We start from the raw sequence: 21721 nt of genomic DNA on the forward strand, positions 1-21721 counted from the left end.
CATATAACTGCTTCCCAACTGAAAACACTCTCATTTCAGGATAGGAGAACAAAATTGCTCTCCTCACAGTCTGGTACTGTTTCTGAAATTTCACTCCTTCTCTCAGAGACTGAGATAACAGTCTACCACGTTCAAATGCAGCACCTAACTGAAAACTTCTGGGTGGCTTTGGTAAACGTTAGGTAACAGCTCTCAACTTCAAGAATTTTTGTAGTTAAAATTAACTCGGACCAACTGGACAGAATAAAAACCAGAGTGGTATATCTAGACCGAAACCAAAAAGCAGAGTAAGTGGCAATAGCTCAAGAAATTTATGAAAACTAAAAATAAACAGAAAGACTAATACACTCTAAAGCATGGCACCGTAAACCTAAATGGGAAAAAAATACTTAATTTTTATTGAAACTTGTACTTCCTTAAGTTTTGAACTAATCACACTGGTTTCAGCAATACAATACATGAGACTTTGTTGTTAATAGATATTACACATATTTCATATTTTTACAACTATTGCAGATATCTCAAAATACTGCTCATGCTTATCACCACTTAGCTTTTAGACCCACAGCTAGATCTTGTTATTTAGTCAATTAATAAATATATATCACAACTTTAATATTTTGATAACTGTAATTCAATGTAATTGATTTCCTTTGTTATCTTATGTGTTTTATTTTATGCATTTTAAAACATGATTCCAAAAAAGAGAATCATAGGATTCACAAGACTGCCAAAGGGTACCATGGCACAGAAGTATTAAAAACTCCGAACCTTAAGCAAGACCTACCATTGTGTAATAACCTAGTTTAAGAAACATGAAGTACATGGCTCTTGTGTCATAATATAAATAGTATATATATACTTTGACTAGCCAAACTGTTCCTACAAACAAATTTTAAGGATAAAAAAAAGAATCAAAATATAATAAGCTTATTAAACTACTCAAGAGAAAATGGATACAAGGTAAAATTGCAAAGTGTTCATAAAACACCTTGGATGTTATTGTGGCTAATTTTCTAAAAGTCCTTATCTGTTAGAAATACATACAAAAGGATATTCAGGTAAAATGATATAATGACTAGGTTTTGTTTTAAAGCACTACAGAAAAAACACTGGGAAAGGTAATAGATGAAACAAGAATGACTATGTACTATGACTATGTATAAATGTACTGTTCTATTTTGTATGTTTGTAATTTTCTATTATAAAGAATTTAAAACTATACTACTCATATTAATTCACAGATAATAAATTTACTAAGGATTATTAAGAGATATATGGGTCATATTCCTAACTGCTAACAAAGGTTCAGATCAAAAAGAACCGCATCCTCTCATTTTGTTTGTCACAGTGATGGTTACCCGTTCTGAACCACTACATTCATTCTTAGCACAAGTATTTCCTCAATAGAGCAAGCATTTGATGTAAATAATCTCCACTTGTTTGGCAAAATAAAAAATTTGTTGTTCAATTCCTAATTGCTAGAAACTACCATATATCTCATTTATCTCTATAGAGGATTTGAAAAGACCAGGTCCCTCTTGGGTTAGCAATATAGAAGAATAAGTGAACAATCACATGTGCGTTGGGGGGTGGGGGGGCGGGGAGCAGGGAAAATGTTTACTTAAATGTGAAAATCTCTAATAGTATGTTTAGCTTCACAATAATTTTTTTTTAAAAAACATCTTGGATAAATCTCAATATCTTTAAAAGCATATTTTTAAATATAAAAATAAAAAAATTAAACTGAAAAATATGTATTTTACATATATATCCTTTTAGACATCTCTTTCTTAATTGTTTGATAATAATCATAAAAATTAGAAGCAAAGAGTATTAATAAGAAATCTGTCACTTTCAGAATATACTTCTTTTTCCTATGGTTTTCTCAAGTCAGTCAGTCAAATGTTTGCTCCAACCAACTCTATAACACAGTGTTTACAGTTCAAACTAAAGACACTGAGATATATCAAAAGACCTCTCAAGATCATTCTCAATCTTATATGCTAAGAATTTATTCTCATACTTGAAAGTTTATACCCAGAATAGAAAATAATTAGTTTTTGGACAAATATCCCTACCAATTATCCTTACCAGTGCTAAACACTTCAAATGACAAAGTATTCAAACATAAAAACTAAAATAAAGAAGTTATCTTAAAGAGTTACTAATACATATTGATAAAATTTCCATAAATTCATTTAGTAAAACCATACTAACTTATAATTTATAAAATCCACTTAAATCTTTTGGTGTATTAACTTTTCCATCTCCTCCAAGAGAAAAAAAGATGTATCTTAATTAGTAAGATGTCTTTTCACTTGGTATAAGCTTTCTACCCAACTCCCATTCAAATCCTGTAACATGTCTAGATTTCCTATGTTGGCCCTAGTTTCTATCACTTCATAGACATAATACTCTAGGATATCATATCTATCAAGCATTAACACCTAGGTCAATTTTAAGATATTAAAAAATTATTAAATGTGGATAAATAATGCTGTACATTTTGAGGCAAATAATAAGGTAAAAAAAAAAAGATGTTCTAGCTGCTCCAATAAAAATGTAGTAACCAATTATCTAGCACTGAATATTTTTTTCACATTATATATAATTATGAATGCTGTTGTGCTATCATCCCAAATGATGAACATAGAAAATAAAATAAGAAGACCTGGGTTTAAGTCCAAATAAGTTTTTTTAATTTCAGCCTTATTTCTCTTACCTATAAATGGAGATAAATAAGTAATACTACCAGGATTCCATAATTATATGATTCTTGACACTGAATAAAATAATTTAAATGAAAACAATTCAATACTATAAAGCACTATAATAAATATATATCATAATTATTATATCACATTAAAGCTCAGAAAACAACCCAAATAAGCCTTCAAAGGAAAAATATGACATAAACAAAGTATTAGCAATCAGAATTATATTGGAGTACTAAAAAGCATCACTTAAAACAAAAAGACAATTGTGTTATGGTTTTAAAATTATGACAAAATGATTTACAACTTAGAACTCTGTACTCAGCAAAATTAACAATTCTGGAGTAAGGATAAAATAAAGATATTGTCAGATGCAAAAGGTCTCAAAAAATTTACCCCCATATGCCCTATTTCAGGAAGATACTGATAGCTCTCAGAGAAATGAATAATCCAAGAAAGAAAAATATATATGAAATAAGGACTCCACTGTAGAAGAAACGCAAAAAAAAAAAAAAAATTCAGGAAAATGGTAAATAGGCTCCAAGATAACAAATGTACAGTAAGCCAAGTGAGCCTGGAAAATCTCTGCTTTATAACTTCTAATTTAGTTGCAAGGAAAATTAAGAAAGTAGCAAGAATGGAAATGATTGATTAGCTGATGTATTTTACTGTATTGCAAAAAGCATTACAGAGAATTTTAGTAATGACACACAGAAAAATAGGGAAACTAAATAATGTTACTACTCCACAAAAAATAAAAAGCTATATGAAAAAAATGAGAATAAAATCATAGTAATCTAGGAGGCTCAAGTGTAAAAAGTTATCTAATAATCATGAACATGTAAAAAAAATAACATCAATTTAATGAAAAACTAGGATATGACTATATGTGGAAGAGATAATAAGTATATGTATTTTTTTCTGGATTTATGCACATATATACATATTATTTGGAAGGAGGATACAAGAGTTACATCTTCATCTTCTATAACAGTCAATAGTTATTGAAAATTGAAAAAGAATCTGGGGGATGAGGAGTGGGTGAAACAGGTGAAAGAAATCAAAAGGAACAAACTTCCAGTTATAAAAGAAGTACGTGATGACGATGCAATGTACAGAATGGCGACTACAGTTATTGTACAGCATGGTGACTGTATTGCGTATTTGAAAGTTGTTAAAATAACAGATCTTAAAAGTTCTCAAACAAGAAAGAAAAATTCTGTAACTATGTATGGTTATGGATGTTAATTAGACTTATTGTGGTTATCATTTCACAATAGTGAATCATGCTATACACCTGAAACTAATATAAAGTTCCTGAGGCCAAAATTTGGGGAATCAAAATGACTTCTCTTCTTTTCTTACTCCTCACATTTACTCCTCCAACAAGTTTTGTGGGTTCTACTTTCAAAATGTATCCCAAATCCAATATTTCTCACCTTTTCCACCTTTAAAACTCTAGTCTAAGTCACCACCTAGATCGGAAATATTGGTGGTGAAATATACAAAGACAAGGAATTCTGGGTTAGAATCTTATGTCTGAGCTGCCTTGTTAGATATCCCGACAGTTATGTCAAGTCACAGTCTCCGCATTCACAGAAAAAGGGAGCATCATTCATAAAAAATGCACGTAAATGGTACCCTGGAGTTATGCAGTGTTCAGCCTGAAAAGCCTATCCAACAACCTCATGTCAAGTATTCTCCTAGTAGTATATACTCACCAAATATTATTGATTAATTGTTCAAATACAGTGTAGGCACATAAACTTGATTAATGTGTAATGCTAAATTCTGCTAATAAGAATATTTGAGGAAATATAGTAACTAGGAGTTCAAATATTTTAACCTAATAGTCCATGATTCAGTGCTAGATCCACCACACTCAAGTATACTTAAATTCTCTATCCCTCAGTTTATTCACTTTTAAAAAGGTAACACCTACTTCCAGCTATGAGGACCAAGAAAAATAATGCATGTAATGTAATTAACATTATAGCTAGCACAGAGTAAAAGCTTAATAGAGCACCAGTAATAAAATCATGTAGTAAGAAATGGAATATGTGACAAAGCTCCAAAATATTTTTGGAAAGTTGCATTCTAGTTCTACTTTAATATTATAAAAAATAGTATCTTATTTCAGAATTCCCCAAAATTAAAGTGTATTACCTGTATGTAGTGTTTGGAACATAGACATCCCTGGCAGGAAACTCCAAAATTTCTCTGGTAGGTCTAACTCTACTGTCAGGGTAAAGCTTCACTTGAAGTAGCTCTGGGGTTAGGCAATAATGGGGATTTTCAGGTGCCGGAGAAATGTCTATCTTCAGCTGAGCTGCATATAAAGACATATTATAAAAACAATGTAAACATGATAAATAAAAACTTCACGTTAAAAATATTTTTGGAAGGTTTAGACCCTATTTTTGCAAGATGTGTGAGAAGAAACTAAAATTACTATCATCTCAGACCGCTAAATTACTTCATTTTATCAAGTCCCAAACTTATAAATTACTGAGAAAGACATAAATACATGTAAAATACTAAATGAATGAATGAATGAATGAAATAATGAATGAAAAGGAAGGAAGAAGCAAAAGGAAAGAAGAAAACAGAAGAATCTAGCACAGGAACAAGCCAACATTTCCAAGATTAAATATTTAATTTAAACTTGGTAGTCTTCAAAACAGTTTTACTCTAGAAAGGTTTGCTTTGATCACAATATGAATCTATTTCTGAATATTTACCATTCCATGAACTTCTTTTCTTTCCTCTAGAAAATAATTTTAAGCCACAATATTATTCATCATTCTCATTTCAGTACTCAAATCCTGCGTCCCAACTGTTAGACCACATAAGAGTAGAATAATGAGAAGACTGATCAGCACTGAGCACAGAAAGACATGTGCCAGATAAGAGAAAAAAAAGAATACACAATTACGAACAATACAATATATCAGTGATAACAGTTATAGTCTTTTCTACTCAAAATTTTAAGATACCTGTAATTGGTCTTAGTCTCCGTAAAACAGAAGATGGCCTTCTCATATCAGCAAGGAATTTGTACAGATCTTCATCACTTAAGCGGTCTCCTTCCTGATTTTAAAAACAAAAAAAATAATTTGCTAAAACAAACAAATATAATAGATTGAAATGAATTATATTGCTCTTCTTTCTTCAATTTAGTCAGAATGAAAAGTAAAATATAATCATGATTAAAAATAAACATGCTGACCTACTTCCTTTTATGCTTTTGAATTTTATTATACTATTTTTTAAATTTTATATATTTACTTATAGCCTATAATTTATGTCTATAAATTATTATAGGACCCTCCAAAATATAGAAAATCAACACAAGTTGATGAAAAGAAAGACTATAAACACAATACAAAATGTGTGTGTGTGTATGGCAGCCTTATTATAAATTTGTTATTATTGAATTTATATTTGTCTTTTCAACTTTATATTACTGAATTTCTTAAATGCAAAATATACAGCATTGACTCAATTTGAAAAAGAAAAGATATGACAACAAAAAACTACTCTTAAAGAAAAGGACAATGATCCTGATACTAAGACCAGAAAGAAAACTCTGAAAAGACTTCAATCAATGGGAAAAGAGACAAAACCACACTATATCTAATTAATATAAAATTTTCAATTAATACTTTTAATAATGTAGCATTTTCTTTTTACAATTAAAAATGTAGAGATTGATTTTATTCTTTTATTCGAGTCAGTTTTTAGATTTTATTAATCCAAACCTCCTGCATTTGATATCTTACTGTTTTTAATGCATAGTTCATATATTATCTTTTTATCTTACTTGGTAGTGGATATATTTAAGGCTACTTTATTACCATGAGCTCACCCTGAGCCATATCCCTTTGGCTCACTGCTGTATTCTAAAGGAGTACAAAACTGATCTTCCTTTACTCTATTATCTAGAAAAGTGATTTTTAACTTCTAAGTGGTTGGAGATTTTTGTTAATACTTTTATAAATAGGTTTTAGGTTTGATTTATGGTTAGAGAATTTGACTTTATGAGGATTTTTTTCAGTGACCTAATATATGATTATTATAAATGTTCCATCAGTTGCTAAAACAGTATATTCTCTCCTATTGAGTACAGAATTAATATAGATCTTTAAATGGTCCTTACATATAATATATTCAGATTATCTCTAGACTTAATTATTTCTGTCTACTTAACCTGCTAAATTGATTATATTATTGGTCTCCATTCTTGGCTCCCTGTCTGTTTCTATGCCGTTTGTTAGGTGGGGCATAATTCCCTCCCCAACCTTGACCATGTGACTTGGTTTAGCCAATAAGCAAACATGGTAGGAGAAACCTAAAAAACATCTGCACAAAAGTGAGCTTGTTCTCTCTCTTGAACTTCGGCCACTACTTTGAGAACATGACCAAGTTAGCCTGCTAGAGGATGAGGTCTGAGTCATTTCGGTCTTCTCAGAAGTCAAACTACATCAGCTGACACCACCTAACTTCCAAACATATGAATGAGCATAGCTGACACCCCTTCTCCACACTACGTGTTTACTGCTGCATAATCCTAGAACACTCGGTAACTTATAATCCTTTTAACAAATAGAACAAATGTCCTTAAAATAATATGTGGGTTTGATTTTGTTTTTAAATCTTCGTGTATTTCTAATAATTTTAGCATGACATTTCGAATTCGTACATAAACAATGATTAGTATATTACAAGCATGGATAGTAATCTCTCATTAATTAAAAAAACAAATTGCCTTCTGTATCTTATTTATAAGAAACATGTGCCTTAAATTCTAAAACTATAATCTCTGCTTTTTACTTAATTTGCATTTGCCTTATGTATAATACCCTATTTAAAAATACTTATAAAAATTGTATATGCTGCTAAAAAAATATGGAACTTTACAAAATCAACAGTAACTGCTTTCCATTGCTCCGTGTCTCCAGCAATCACTCACTTTTAAGATTTCACAATTACTCTGTGCCAGTTTCTAGCCTCCAGTACATGGTGAATGCTCAAAATATATTTGTTGAATAAATACAGGTGGGTAGAAGGATGGATGACTTCCTGATTTAAGTTTATAATACCAGTTCAATGATAAAGCAGCTGAAGAAATAAAAAAAGAGCTGTGGAAATAGTGGCAAAAGTGATATAGCAGCTGAAGAAGTACAAAAAAAGAGAAATGTCATAGCTGCAAGGTTTTATCAATTTAGCAGGTAAATCTACTGCCTTGTTCCCATAGCTATACTTGGCCTATCACCTCATCTAAGTAACACTGTGTCCTCTTCTAGATTCTTTCTTCTATTACTGTCCAGAATGAAAAAGACTCTTACCATTTCTGACACTTCTTACCTGCCTTATTTTCCAATTGAGTCTCTCAGAGAAGCTGCCTATAAATGCTATTGATATGTAACTATGAAAGGGGCTTCAAATAGATTGCTATCTGTCAACTCATGGCACATCCTGTTCTAAAATCTTGCTTTTTGAAGTTATAAGGTGTCAGTAAGCCAGAATATCCTCTTCTTATATACAGTAACATCTTTAAAAACAGAATTTTGAAACAATACTTAGTATTTTTCTTTAATCTTATCTAAAATACATACATAATATCTTTTTTCAGTTTGTCGCATTAATATAAATTTTATCTCCTTCTTATATGGTTCTGGTCATCTGTACAAAGGCTTGTCCAGATGATTTGCAGTATAAAATTTATTTTACATCAAAATCCAGTATGCACATATACACATGCATACACACACACAAAAGGGGGGGGGGAGCTTACTGAAGCAATATTTAACCTCACTATGTGTAATGCACTATTATATTTCTATTCTACTGCTTTTTTTTTTTTTCAAGCAGGTTGTTATCTACTAAATTTCCATTACCATTAATGGATTATAACCAGCATTTGAAAAATACTGATTTGATTCATGATTTGAAGTGTAGGCAACATACTTGCAAAGAATAAAATATCTTTAAGAACTTCATAGACGTATAAACTCACCTATAAAAACAAAAATGGCATTTTAGCATAGAAATGCACTATTAGGACCTCGAAGTTCTACTCCATATACCATGGATGTGATAGGTGATGTAAAAAAAAGCTTGCATGGGGAGGACAGGTGTAACCACAGAATCTCTCTAAGCAAATCATCAATGCTTAGAAAAAATTAAAGTATTACAATTAAAAAATAGGATATAGAAGTGGAGATTGATTTTGAGGCATTATTACCTAATGTTGTTTAAAGATAAAATGGTTGTAAACCTTATTGTTTATTTTTAATTTTTATTTGTTCTATTTTTATTCTTAGTTTTTTCAAATTTCTTGAAATCATAATTAATTATTACATGTACATGTACTACATGAGCATGTACAATTATGACTTTTCTGAAACCAAAAGAAATTCACGTACAAATAGTCCCCAAGAATTCCTTCATGACAGAACAATACCTGCTTAAAAAAATTCGTCACAGTGAGCGTAGCAGGTCGAAAGCTGGTCAAGTTACAAGCATCATCTCCACTTGTTGTCCTTTCAAGTGATCGTCTACCAACAATACTAGAATTCCTCCTCTCTGACCAAGACCCTTTACGTTCTATCAAAGAAAAAAAGTAAGATATTAATTTTCATAATATTTAACATTTGTTTTAAAACAGTTTTCTAAACACAGGACAAAATCTACTGAGCACATTGATCACAGTAGAAGAATTTCGCTTCTGGAATGATCAGTAAGGAAGTGCTACACTTAAAAATTTCTGGTTCTCTTTTAAAAACTTCTCCAATGTAAAATAAGTCTCTACCACACAGAGATTATGCATATAACCAAAGATGAACTATGAAGAGGAGCTACAGAGGAACTGTGTATTTACTAGGAAACAGTCAACACAATGGAAATTTTAGTCCTATTTTAGTCCCACAGTCTTGATACTTGAGTTTGAAAACACATTTGACAAAAGTCAATAAACTTTCATGATAAAACACTAAAATAGTTAGGAATAGAAGGAAACTTCCTCACCCTACTAAACTGTATCCATGAAAAACCTACGGCAAACAACAGACTTGATGGTGAAAGAAAGATTGAATACATTCCCCCTAAGGTCAAGAACAAGACAAGGATATCTACTCTTGTCACTTCTATTTAATATTGTACAGGAGATTCCAGTCAACATAATTAGAAAAGAAAAAGAGATAAAAAACATTTAGACTGCAAAAGTAAAAGTACACCTATTTTTATTTGCACATGACATGATTTTGTATATAGAAAATCCTAAAGAATCCAGAAAATTTAAAAAAAATGGAATTAATAATCATGTTTAAAGAGTTTCAAAGTACAAGATGAATATTTAAGAGTCAATTGCATTTCTGTACACTAGAAATGAACATTTTGCAAATGAAATTAACAATTCCATTTAAAATAGCATCATAAACCAATGAAACACTTGGGTATATATTGAACAAGAGAAGGGTAAGACTTGTACACTGAAAACTATAAAACAATGAAAAAAATTTTAAGATCTAAATAAACGAAAAAAAAATTCCTTGTTCAAGGGTTGCAAGACTTAATATTGTTAAGAAGACTTCAAAAACTGATCTACAGATTCAATGTAATTCCTATTAAAATTCCAGTTGCCTTTATGCACAAACTGACAACTGATCTTAAACTTCATAAGAAAATATAAGGGACCCAAAATAGTCATAATCTTGAAAAAGGATAAAAAATATGTTGGAAGACTCACTTTTCCCATTTCAAAATTTATTGCAAAGCTAAAATAATAAAGACAGTATAATAGTAGCATAACACAGACATAAAAATCAATGGTATAGAACTGAGAGTCCAGAAATAAACCTGTACACCTTCAGTCAACTGATTTTCAACAAGAATGCCAGACCATTCGATAAGAGAAAAAATAGTCTTCTCAACAAATGGTGTTGGAACAACTAGATATCTTCATAAAAAGAATGAAGTTAGACCCTTACTTCTCACCATGTACAAAAATTAACTCAAAATGGATTACTCCTAAATATAAGAGCTATAATTATAAAACTCTTAGACAAAACTGTACAAGTAAATCTTCTTAATCTTGGGTTAAGTAACACTTTCTTAGATATGACACCAAAAGCACAATCAACAAAGGAAAGATCATATAAAACAAACTTCATCGAAATTCAAAACTTACGTGCTGCAAATAATACCATCAAGGATAAAAAATACGACCTACAAATTAGGAAAAACATTTGCAAATCCTTTACTAGATAAGGGGTTTGTATCCAGAATAAAGGACTCTAATTCAATGATAAGAACACAAAAAAAGTCACTTAAGAACTAAGTAATAAAACAAACAAAAAAGCCGTTAAAAAATGGGCAAAGGATATAACTACGCAGTTCTCCAAAGAAGATATAAAAACCGCCAATGAACACAAAACAATACTCAACACCATTAGCTATCAGGAAAAGGGAAATTAAAACCACAAGAAGATATCACTTCACCTATACTAGGATGGCTATAATCTAAGAACAGACAACAAAAGTGTTGGCAAATATATTGAAAAATGGGAACCTTCATTCAATGTTAGTGGAATTTTTAAATGGTGCAGCCACATTGGAAAACAATCTGATAATTCTTCAAAAGGTTTAACATAGGAGTATCATATGACTCAGTAATTTCTCTTGTAGCTTGCTATAAGAGAAATGAATACATATGTCCACACGAAAGTTTGTACATGAATGTTCATTGCAGCATTATTCATAAAGACCAGAGTTAAAACAACTCAAATACCCATCAACTGATGAATGAAAAAATAAAATGTGATATATTAATACAATGGACTATTATTTGGCAATAAAAAGATATAAAATACTGATACACACTACAACATGGACAAACCTTTAAAACATGCTAAAAGAAAGAAGCTAATTACAAAACACTACATATTGTATAATTCTACTGATATGAAATTACTGGCACAGGCAAATCCATACACACTATGTAGATTAGAAATTGTTTAGGGTTGGGTTTGGGGATTTGGGGAGAAGGGAAAGTGATTGCTAATGGTGATGGTTACAGAACCCTGTGACTATACCAAAAAACACTGGAATTATATGCTTTAAATGGGTGAATGGTATCATATGTGAATGGTACATCTCAATAAAGTTGTTAAAGAAAAAAAGGCAAAGACCCTTTTATGCCTCATTACATTGCAAAATCTACAAATAAAACAAGTCCATGTAAGAAAACAGAAAAAATTACAGTTAGAAATATTTTACATAAAACAGTCTTACCTCCAGTGCTTATTTCTACCTCTGTAGAATCTCTTTCCAAACTCCCAGCGCTGCTAACGATATTCATCAAATGGATCGCAGTCCAAGCAAAAGGCATGCGATATTTCCCAAGTCTTTGGCAAAACTGATCGGCTTGACTTTTCAGCTTCTCCAATTTTTCCTTATTCTGCAAAATAAAACTTTATACAGTATATGATTATGCTAAAAAAAAATGAATTAAAGACTATTTTATAATCAATGGGTTAAGAATTTTCAGTTCTCAGCAAAGATTGAAAAATAACTTGATCCTTTCAGGGATCAATCAACAGTGTATCATCTTAACCACTGGACAACCTCAACATGTTCTACGAATGTATGCATAGAGTAAGTTTTTGAAATTTTTGTGATTACCTCATCTTTGGAGAAAAGGAGAACAAATGTCAAACATGTTATGTACTGCAAGTACTACTTTATGAAAGAAAACATAACCATGTTCTAGTCAGCAACTGCAGATTACAAAATATTCTAGGTTATGACTTGCTGAATTTTAATATTCTAAAAAAAGATGAAGCAGTTAAGCCACTTTGAAATAATCCATAACTTATGACAATCATGAGGTGCAAGTAGAAGGCAAAAATAGACCAATAATAAGCCCAGAGTTGAAATAAAAGAAAGAAAAAAAGTATTACAAAAGAACTAAACCCTGAAAAAAACGAATGGTCCAAACAGTATATGCCTATCTGGAAGACATCTTGAGGCTGGCTCAAGTTTTAGGCTATTCCTGAAACAAACGCTAAGAAGTGGCCAATCAGTGGTCCAAAAGTAAAAACCTACACCAAAATCTCACATACTCTTCTCATACAGAATGTTGGTGAGGTATACTCTAATGACAGATCTAAGATCCAAGATCACCTGTTATTCTTGTAGCTAACTCAGGGTACCTAGAATTTGGTACCTACTGTTGATCAATTATTTTTGCTTTATAAATTTATCCAGAGTCTAGAAATTGGTCATTTCATGGCAAAACACAAATTATATTTCCTATGTTTACCATTTCCCTTAATTACCTGTAGTTAGAAGCCTAAAATACTTCTGTTTGGCTAAGAAAAATTCCATCAATATCACTATTTTGTAAAAACAGGAAAAATTTAATTATTTAGGAATTAAGTTGAATTAACTACTCGCCAGGAAAAAAGTTTTTTAATTAATTACTTTGGGAGTGAGGGAGAATTTAAAGAACAGCACAGTACATGACACAGGCTAGGTGACAAGAAAATAAAGAAGAATGTAAGACAGTGAGTAAGCCAATAGAAAAAGTGAATTAGTAGTAAAATTTTTCAATACGCTTTGTATAGTATTTTCCCAAATTGTAATTTGGGAAACTAAAGGTTATTCAGGGTTGGGTTTGGGGATTTGGGGGGAATGGGGAGTGACTGCTAATGAATACGAAAGAGAGGAAAATGAGAGGTACAATATCTTACCTTGGTGGCATCTGCTTCTTTAAAAATCATATATGGTTCTGCACATTCTCCAATGTCTCCTTGCTGTAGGACTTTTTCTAGCTGTCAAAGACAAAAAGGTAAGGGTTACTTAAGCTTAAAAAAAAAAAGCAATCAGACTGGAATGCAAGGACTGTTCAAAATATAAAATTAATCAATGTAATACACACCACATTAAAAAATGACAGGAAAAAAACATAATCATCTCAAATAATACAGAAAAGGCACTGGACAGAAACACTCAACAAACTAGGAATAGAAGGAAACTACCTGCGCATGAATAAAAGCCATATATGAAAAGCCCACAGCAAACATCATATTCAATGACGAAAGTCTAAAAGTTTTTCTTCTAAGATCAGGAACAAGGTAAGGATGACCACTTTTGCTAATTCTATTCAACACAGTATTGGAAGCCTCAGCCAGAGAAATTATGCAAGAAAAAGAAATACATTCAAATTGGAAAGAAAGAAGTAAAAATATCTTTGTTCACAGACATGATCTTTTATATAGAAAACCCTAACATTCCATACACCAAAAAAAAAAACCTTTAGAACTAATAAATGAATTCAGCAAAGTTACAGGATACAAAGAACACAAAAATCAGTTGCATTTTTACATACTAACAATGAGAAATTTAAAAAAGAAATTAAGAAATTAATTCCATTTATAATATCAAAAAAGAATAAAATACTACAGAATTAACTAAGAAGGTGAAAATTTGTATTCTAAAAACTGTAAAATGGTGGTGAAAAAAAATTAAAGAAAATACCAAGAAATGGAAAGACATCCCATATTCACGGATTGGAAGGCATAATATAGTTAAGATGTCAATCACACCCAAAGAAATCTATAGATTTAATATAATCTCTATCAAAATCATTTTTTTTGCAGCAATAAATTCATCCTAAAATTCATATCGAATCTCAAAGAACTTTGAATAGTCAAAACAAACTTCTTCTGAAAAAGGAAAATAGTTAGAAGGCTCATACCTATGGATTTCAAAACAATACAAATCAAGGTACAGAACAGTATGGTCCTGGCATAAAGATATATATATATATAAAGAGATCATTGAGAGAAATCATTTATATAACAAGAAGTTAACATTCAGAATAGAAAAAGAAATCCTATAACTCAACAACAAAACAACAGCAATCTGATTTTTAAATGGGCAAAGAACTTGAACAGACATTTATTTCTCCAAGGAAGATATACAAATGGCTAACAAGCATATGAAAAGATGCTCAACATAAGGAATCACTAGGAAAATGCAAATCGCATCCACAGTAAGATAGCACCTTATATCCATCAGGATAGCTACAATAAAAATAATAACAAATGACAAGGACATAAAAAAATAGCACTTTTGTGTACTATTAGTGAAATGTAAAATGGTACTCTGCTATGGAAAACAGTACAAGGTTCCTCAGAAATTAAAAATAGAATTACCATACAATTCATGAAATCTATTTCTGGGTATATATCCAATAGAATTGAAAGCAGGGACACAAACAGATATTTGTACACCATGTTCAAAGCAGCATTATTCGCAAGAGCCAAAAGATGGAAGCAACCCAAATGGTCCACTGAAATAAGAGTAGATAAACAACACATGGTGTACACACACACACACACACACACACACACACACACTGAAATATTTTTCAGTCTCAAAAAGGGGAGTGGAGAATTAAAAACATTGTGCTAAGAAAAATAAGACAATCACAAAAAAGACAACTACTATATGATCCTATTCATACAAGGTATCTAGAGTAGTCGAATTCATACAAACAGAGAGCAGAACATTGGCTGACAGAAGGTGGAAAGAAGAGAAAATAAGTTGTATGTGAAGAAGAAAATTTCTGCTTGGTTACACAACAACATGCTCATACTTAATACTAAACTGTACACATAAAAATGATTAAGATGATAAATTTTGTTATGTGTATTTTACGATTTAAAATAGAAATAAAAGCAGCAAGTTGTAAGTTCACCTCCATTTAATATAATATCAAAGTACAAAATTACAATTAAAAAAGACAATTCACCAAATAATATTCTTTAGTGGTCAATAAAATAGTTTCTATTTATCATTTTTCTCCAAATTGTCTCACTGGACCCCTATATAATGTTTAATGTTTTCTAAAAAAGAAATGTAAATAAAATAGAATGAAAGTCTAGAAACCAAATCAAGCATATATAGAAATTTAGCACATAATAAACTTGGTACTTCAAATTAGTGAATGAAAGATATATAAAGGACTCATACAAAATAATAAGATAAATAAAAATAATCCAATGAAATGGATATTACACAGGTGTATATTTTTTCTACCTAAAACTTATGTATTCTATGCACACTTAAAATTTATGTATATTATGTATATTATACTATAAATCACTTACAAATAAGTTAAAAATGAACTATTTGGAAAATCACTTCACAAAATATACAAATGGCCATATCAGTCAATATTCTTAGTCATCAGAAAACTGCAAATTAAAACCAAACTGATACAACCCTGCAGATGTACCAGAAAATAAAATGCATAATAAAATTAAATTAAATTGCAAAATACAATAAAATCTGATGATATTAAGTGTTGAGAGAGGAAGCGGAACAATTGAAATTCTTAAGGCCTCCTAAGAGGAGTGAATTCTGGATTCACCATGTTGGAAAACTGGTATTTCTACTAAAACTGAAGCTATAATATGATCTAGTAATTCAATACCTATCTATATACTAAATAGAAATGAAAACATACTTGCACCAAAAATTGCATGCAAGAATGATTAAAGTAGCATTACTTATGATAGCCAAAGCTAGAAATAACCCCAATGTCCACCAACAATTAGAATGAACAAAAAAACTCTGATATATTCATATAACAAAATATTATACGGGAAAACTACTTCTATATGAATCTTACAGTCATAATTCTTTAGAATGCCAGACACAAGAACATATACTATGATTCCTTTTATACAAAGTTTTAAAAGAGCCTAAATGAATCTATGGTGATAATGTCAGTATAGTAGGAGGGCACAGAGAAAGCTGTTGGGTAATGTTCTATATCTTGATCTGGATGTTAGTTACATAACTGAGTTAAGTATGTAAAAATTAATGAAGGTGTACACTTTGTGCATGTTACTAAGCATAAATAAAAGTTTACAAAAACAGATAACCAAATTTCTATATAAGTGATTAATAAAATTAAATTCTGTATATAATTTAAAATTTTAAAAATTTAATGATATCATTTATAATAGAATCAAAAATATCAAATTATCGGGAAGATAGAAGAGGAAAAGACCTAACAACATGGAGAGAATACCATGTTCAATAACTAGAAAACTCAATAGTTTAAAGATATCAACTTTCTCAAAATTGTCTGTATATTTAATGCATTTCAGGAACTTCATTCTTGAGAGAAAGAAAGTATGCCTCTATTGGAGAGAGACTGACAAGCAAAAATTTATACAAAAATGTAAAGGGTCAAGAATAGCCAAGCCAATCTTGAAGAATAAAGTTGGGAGGAAAATATGCTTTTTGTTACAAAGTTGCAATAATTAAAACAGTATAGTACTGGTGCCAGGAAAAGACAAATAGACCAATGGGGCAATAACAACAAAGACTCCAGAAAAAGAACCTCAAAAATGTGAACACTTGAATTATGACAAAACAGACTTTGCAAACACAGTAGGAAAAAAAAGCGGTCTTTTCAATAAATAGTTCTGTGTCATTTGGTTATCCATATTGGGAGGGGGGAAGACAATTAATCTTCATCTCTATCTCAAGCCAAATGCAAAGCCCAATTTCATACAGATAACAGACCTATATGTGAATAGTAAAACAATCTTACAAGAGATCACTTAATAGAATTATGTTCTTGACTTTGAGAGAGGCAAAACTTTCACATAGTGAACCCAAAATACCAGAGCCATAAATGAAAGGTTAATAAATTAGATAATGTGTGAACTATGAACTTTGGTTTATCAAAGAATAAGATTCTGGGAGAAAGCAAACACAGAGTGGCAAAAAAAAAAAAAAGTGAGGAATAAAAAGAACCAACAACAAACTAGCATCTAGAATATATTAATATTCAATAATTAACAAGAAAAAGCAGCCAAAACAGCCCCATAAAAATGTGGATAAATGATTTCAAGAGCCATTTCTCAAAAAAGAATATCCAATGACTAATAAGCATATAAAGATGGTCAAATAATTATTAGTCAGGGGAAATGCAAATTAAAACCACAGTAAATACCAGAATGGCTAGAATTAAGAAGAATGACAAATACCAGTGTTGGTAAGAGTGTAAAATGGTTGACTCACTCTGGGAACCTGTTCTGATGTATTTTACTAGACATTCATCTACTCTATTACCCAGCAATATCAAACACAAATGACTATACATGTGTACCAAAAGACTTGTTAAAGAATGTTCAGAGAAGCTTTATTCATAATAACCAATTGAAAATTAGAGGTACACTAAAAAAAAAAAAAATAACCCTCAAGTCTATCAAGGTCCATCTGTTCATCTAAGCAGAATGAGTAAACTGTGTTGCAGTCATATAATGGAGTACATTACAACATGACAATAAAAATAAAAGAACAAACTAGAGCTGTACATAACAATAAGGATGACTCTCACAGACATACTGAGTGGAAGAAGATAGGCACAAAAGATTACATATTTTACAACCCATTCATATGAAATTCAAGACTAGGAAAAACTAAATGATGATAATAGATGGTAATAGGCACTGGAGTACCAATCACCTGGACGAAGAGAGGGAGTAGCAGCTAGAAACAGAAGTAAAGGAACCCTTCAGGGTGATGAGGTGATTGAAATACGGTGTGACTTGAGCTCAGAAGTGACTACGTAGATGAAAAATACATGTGTAAGAATTCACCAAGTTGTTTAATTCAGATTTGTGTACTATATAGATCTCACTGTATGTATTTTATATCTCAATTAAAAAGAAACCGATAAATACCAAATGTGAATAAATGAAACTCTTATTCATACAAATATCCCATGAGTTAGCAATTCTACTGCTAAGAATATACTAAACTATGAATACATGTCTATCACCATAAAATGCAAATGTTCTCAGAATTACTGATAAGTCAGAAAATGAAATGAACTAAAATATCTATCACCAGTAAAATGGACAAATTACGATAAATTCATATAATGAAATACTATAAAGTAATGTAAATGAATTTTTAAACTACTACATAGAGCAGAGTAATCACACAATCATGTAATGTAGAGTGAAAAAAGCAAAACAAAAAATATAAATACTGTTGCATACATTAACACAGTGTTCAAAAACAGGCAAAGATTGTGGAAAAGGGAGCAGCGAATGGGATAGGGCACAGGGCAGCTTCTGGCATTCTGGTAAAGTTTTGTTTCTTAACCTGGGCAAGTGGTAATTACATAATAAGTGTACTCATTTGGGGATAATTCATCAAACTATTTTATGACTTTTGTGTACTTTCTATAATTATGTCACACTTCAATAAAGATTTTAATTAAATAATTTTAAGCCCACTTTATTATCATTACCTTATTGTAACCCAAGGTTTTCTTTATCTATTTGTGGGTTTCTTTCCATGTTCTTTGTGTTTTTGTTCTCTAAAACAGCAGGCTTACATAAACAATACCCCATATATAATAATATTATCTCTTCACATACTTATCAGAGACTAATTATGCTAATAAACAGGGCACCAAAATAGGCAAGGAATTAATAATCTTGGCTGAGTGAGAATCCCAATACCGCAGACAGTGATACATTGCACTAAAAGCCCCAATTCTTCACCCTTCCTTTACCCTTCTCATTGTTATATAACATTGCAATTCCTCCCAAAAAAGAAGCCAACTATACATCTCAACTCCTTGACTTTGTGTTCTGTCATGTGACCTTTTTGGACCAACAAAATGTGAGCTGGCGCGATGTAACCAAAGGCTTGAAAAGTGCCTGTGCAAATGGGTCTGTTCTTTGGCACATCTAAAATCATGATGAGAATATGCCAGGCCAGCCTTCTAGAAAACAAGAGACATACAGAAAAGAACAACTGCAGTTAAATCAACTAACAACAAAGCAACCTACAGACACTTGAAGGAACATAACCACCTAAAAGAATACATAGCTTAGATAGGCTGACCAGCAGAAAATTCAGATGCATAAACCAAATAAATGTTTATTTATTGTCTGTATGCCACTGGGATTTTGTTCTTGTCCAGGAATAATTAAGTGATACACAGATCAAGGGAACTTTTCTCTCAAAAACAAAAACATCTTAATGGACCAGAAGTAATTAAAGAAAACGTATACATTTCTTTAAATACGTTTCCTTTAAAATTTAAACATTTAACTTTTTTTTCTTTTAGTACAAAACAGTCTTTTTCTATGTATATATATACATTTATGTGTGTGCAGGTGTGTGTGTATATATTTCACTACGCATTTTATCACAAGTTTCGATGTCATTAAAAATTCTTCAAATTGTGGTTTTAAGTGCCATAGTACTCCATCATACAAATGTACAGTGATTTATCTATTTACTTACACTGAAAATTTACATTCAATATTTCTTATTTTTAATCCTATCTAAGCCATTCACTTCCATGATGACAACCAAATCTTGTCACTAAATAATCTCAATTTTAAGCAGCTAATATTTCAACCATTACCTCTACTTTTCCAACTCATTCCTTCAAATGTGTTCTATTTTATAAAATAGGATTATTCACTGTAACTAAGATTTATTTTAACCTGAATTCATAAGAACATGTCCACAAATTAGGACATTATTCCTATAAACAGGATTCATTTCATGACTCCCCTTATAACCTTATTATAAAACTCATTATATTTTTATGATAATTTTATATATAAATAAAGATGATCAAGGAATATATTTTAGGCTACTCTCAAATCAAGGTCAATTGAAGATAAATTATTCTTTAAGGCACCCTAAAGCTAAGTAGTTTAGTAATATGCAAATTTTAAAATTTGTGATCCTAATTTCTAATTGCCTGACAGTCAAATCATAATGCTCCATAACCTCAGTGATTTAGATTTTAGCATACATATCATTTAGGAAATAAGTGATAAAATTAGTATAGCTCCTATAATTTTATGTCAATTTAGTTGTGATGGTTAATCTTATAAGTCGATTTAGTTTGGCTACAATGCCCAGTTGTTTGATCAAACACCAGACTAGATGTTGCTGTGAAGGTATTGTTTAGAAGTGATTAACATTAAATCAGTAGACTCTAAGTATAGCAGATTACCTTCTATAATGTGGTGGGTCTCATCCAATTAGTTGAACGTTGTAAAAGCAAAGACTCTTTAAAAAAATAACAGCTTTATTGAGATATAATTCACCTATTATGCAGTTCACCCAGGGTGTGAGGTTTCTCAGAGAAAAATTCTCAAGACTATAGCATAGAAACCTTGCCTGAATTGCCAGTATGCTGCCCTGTGGAATTCAAATTCAAAACTTCAACATCAACTCTTACTTGAATTTCCAGCCTGACAGCCTGCCGTACTTGTCAGCCTCCATAATCACACGAGCCTCTCCCTCTCTCTCTGTCTTTCTCTCCCTGGTGCATGTATGTGTGTATGTCCCCATCCTATTGGTTTGTTTCTATGGAGAACCCAGACTAATATAACTGCCTACTCAAGAAAAACTTTGGTAGCCCCTACAGTGTATGTCCAACATTGTGTTAAGAAACATTAAGATGAAAAAATAAGTAAAGGTAAAATCTTTGCCCTTGAAAAGCTTGCAATATTAACAGGAAGAAAAGTATACAGACTACTTGAATAAACATGAATAAACAAATATATTTAACACTATTCTTACCTTTATTACAAGAAAAACATCTTGGGAAGGATAAGTGATAGAAAAAATAGCTGATCTTGCCAGGGTGGTAATTGCAGCAGGCGGTACATGGGGACGCAACAATCCTTTCATCTGCTCAGAATTAAGGTCGAAATAAAAGTTTTCTGAAATCTAAAAAATACAATCATATATTAAATTTTTAAATCTGCACATTTTATAAAAGCTCACAAAAATCATACATACTCAATCTTAAAATATTATAGATAGTAAAATATTATTCTATAACATATAATTTATCATATATTTCACTAACCAATCTTTACATGTCTAAATCAAAGCAAAAGAAACGTACAAACTATTTGGGAAATGTA

The 21721-nt window shown here is 30.9% G+C and overlaps 1 protein-coding gene across 9 annotated transcripts in view; it reads right to left on the reverse strand.

The window, feature by feature from the left end:
- Nucleotides 1-21721, reverse strand: part of DOCK7 (dedicator of cytokinesis 7) — a 154703-nt gene that overhangs the window by 96831 nt on the left and 36151 nt on the right. For all 9 annotated transcript variants that reach the window (XR_004955171.1, XM_036234638.1, XM_036234678.1 and 6 more), the window contains exons 9-14: nucleotides 21372-21521; nucleotides 13472-13552; nucleotides 12012-12177; nucleotides 9184-9326; nucleotides 5714-5807; nucleotides 4884-5046 (exon numbers count right to left, since the gene is read on the reverse strand). Coding sequence is in view for 8 of the 9 variants with exons in the window: in XM_036234638.1 (XP_036090531.1) it covers nucleotides 4884-5046; nucleotides 5714-5807; nucleotides 9184-9326; nucleotides 12012-12177; nucleotides 13472-13552; nucleotides 21372-21521 (797 nt within the window). In the remaining variant the exon portion in view is untranslated. The remainder of the gene's footprint in view (nucleotides 1-4883; nucleotides 5047-5713; nucleotides 5808-9183; nucleotides 9327-12011; nucleotides 12178-13471; nucleotides 13553-21371; nucleotides 21522-21721) is intronic.

This window comes from Rousettus aegyptiacus, unplaced genomic scaffold, assembly GCF_014176215.1.
Source record: "Rousettus aegyptiacus isolate mRouAeg1 unplaced genomic scaffold, mRouAeg1.p scaffold_m13_p_1, whole genome shotgun sequence".
NCBI lineage: Eukaryota > Metazoa > Chordata > Mammalia > Chiroptera > Pteropodidae > Rousettus > Rousettus aegyptiacus.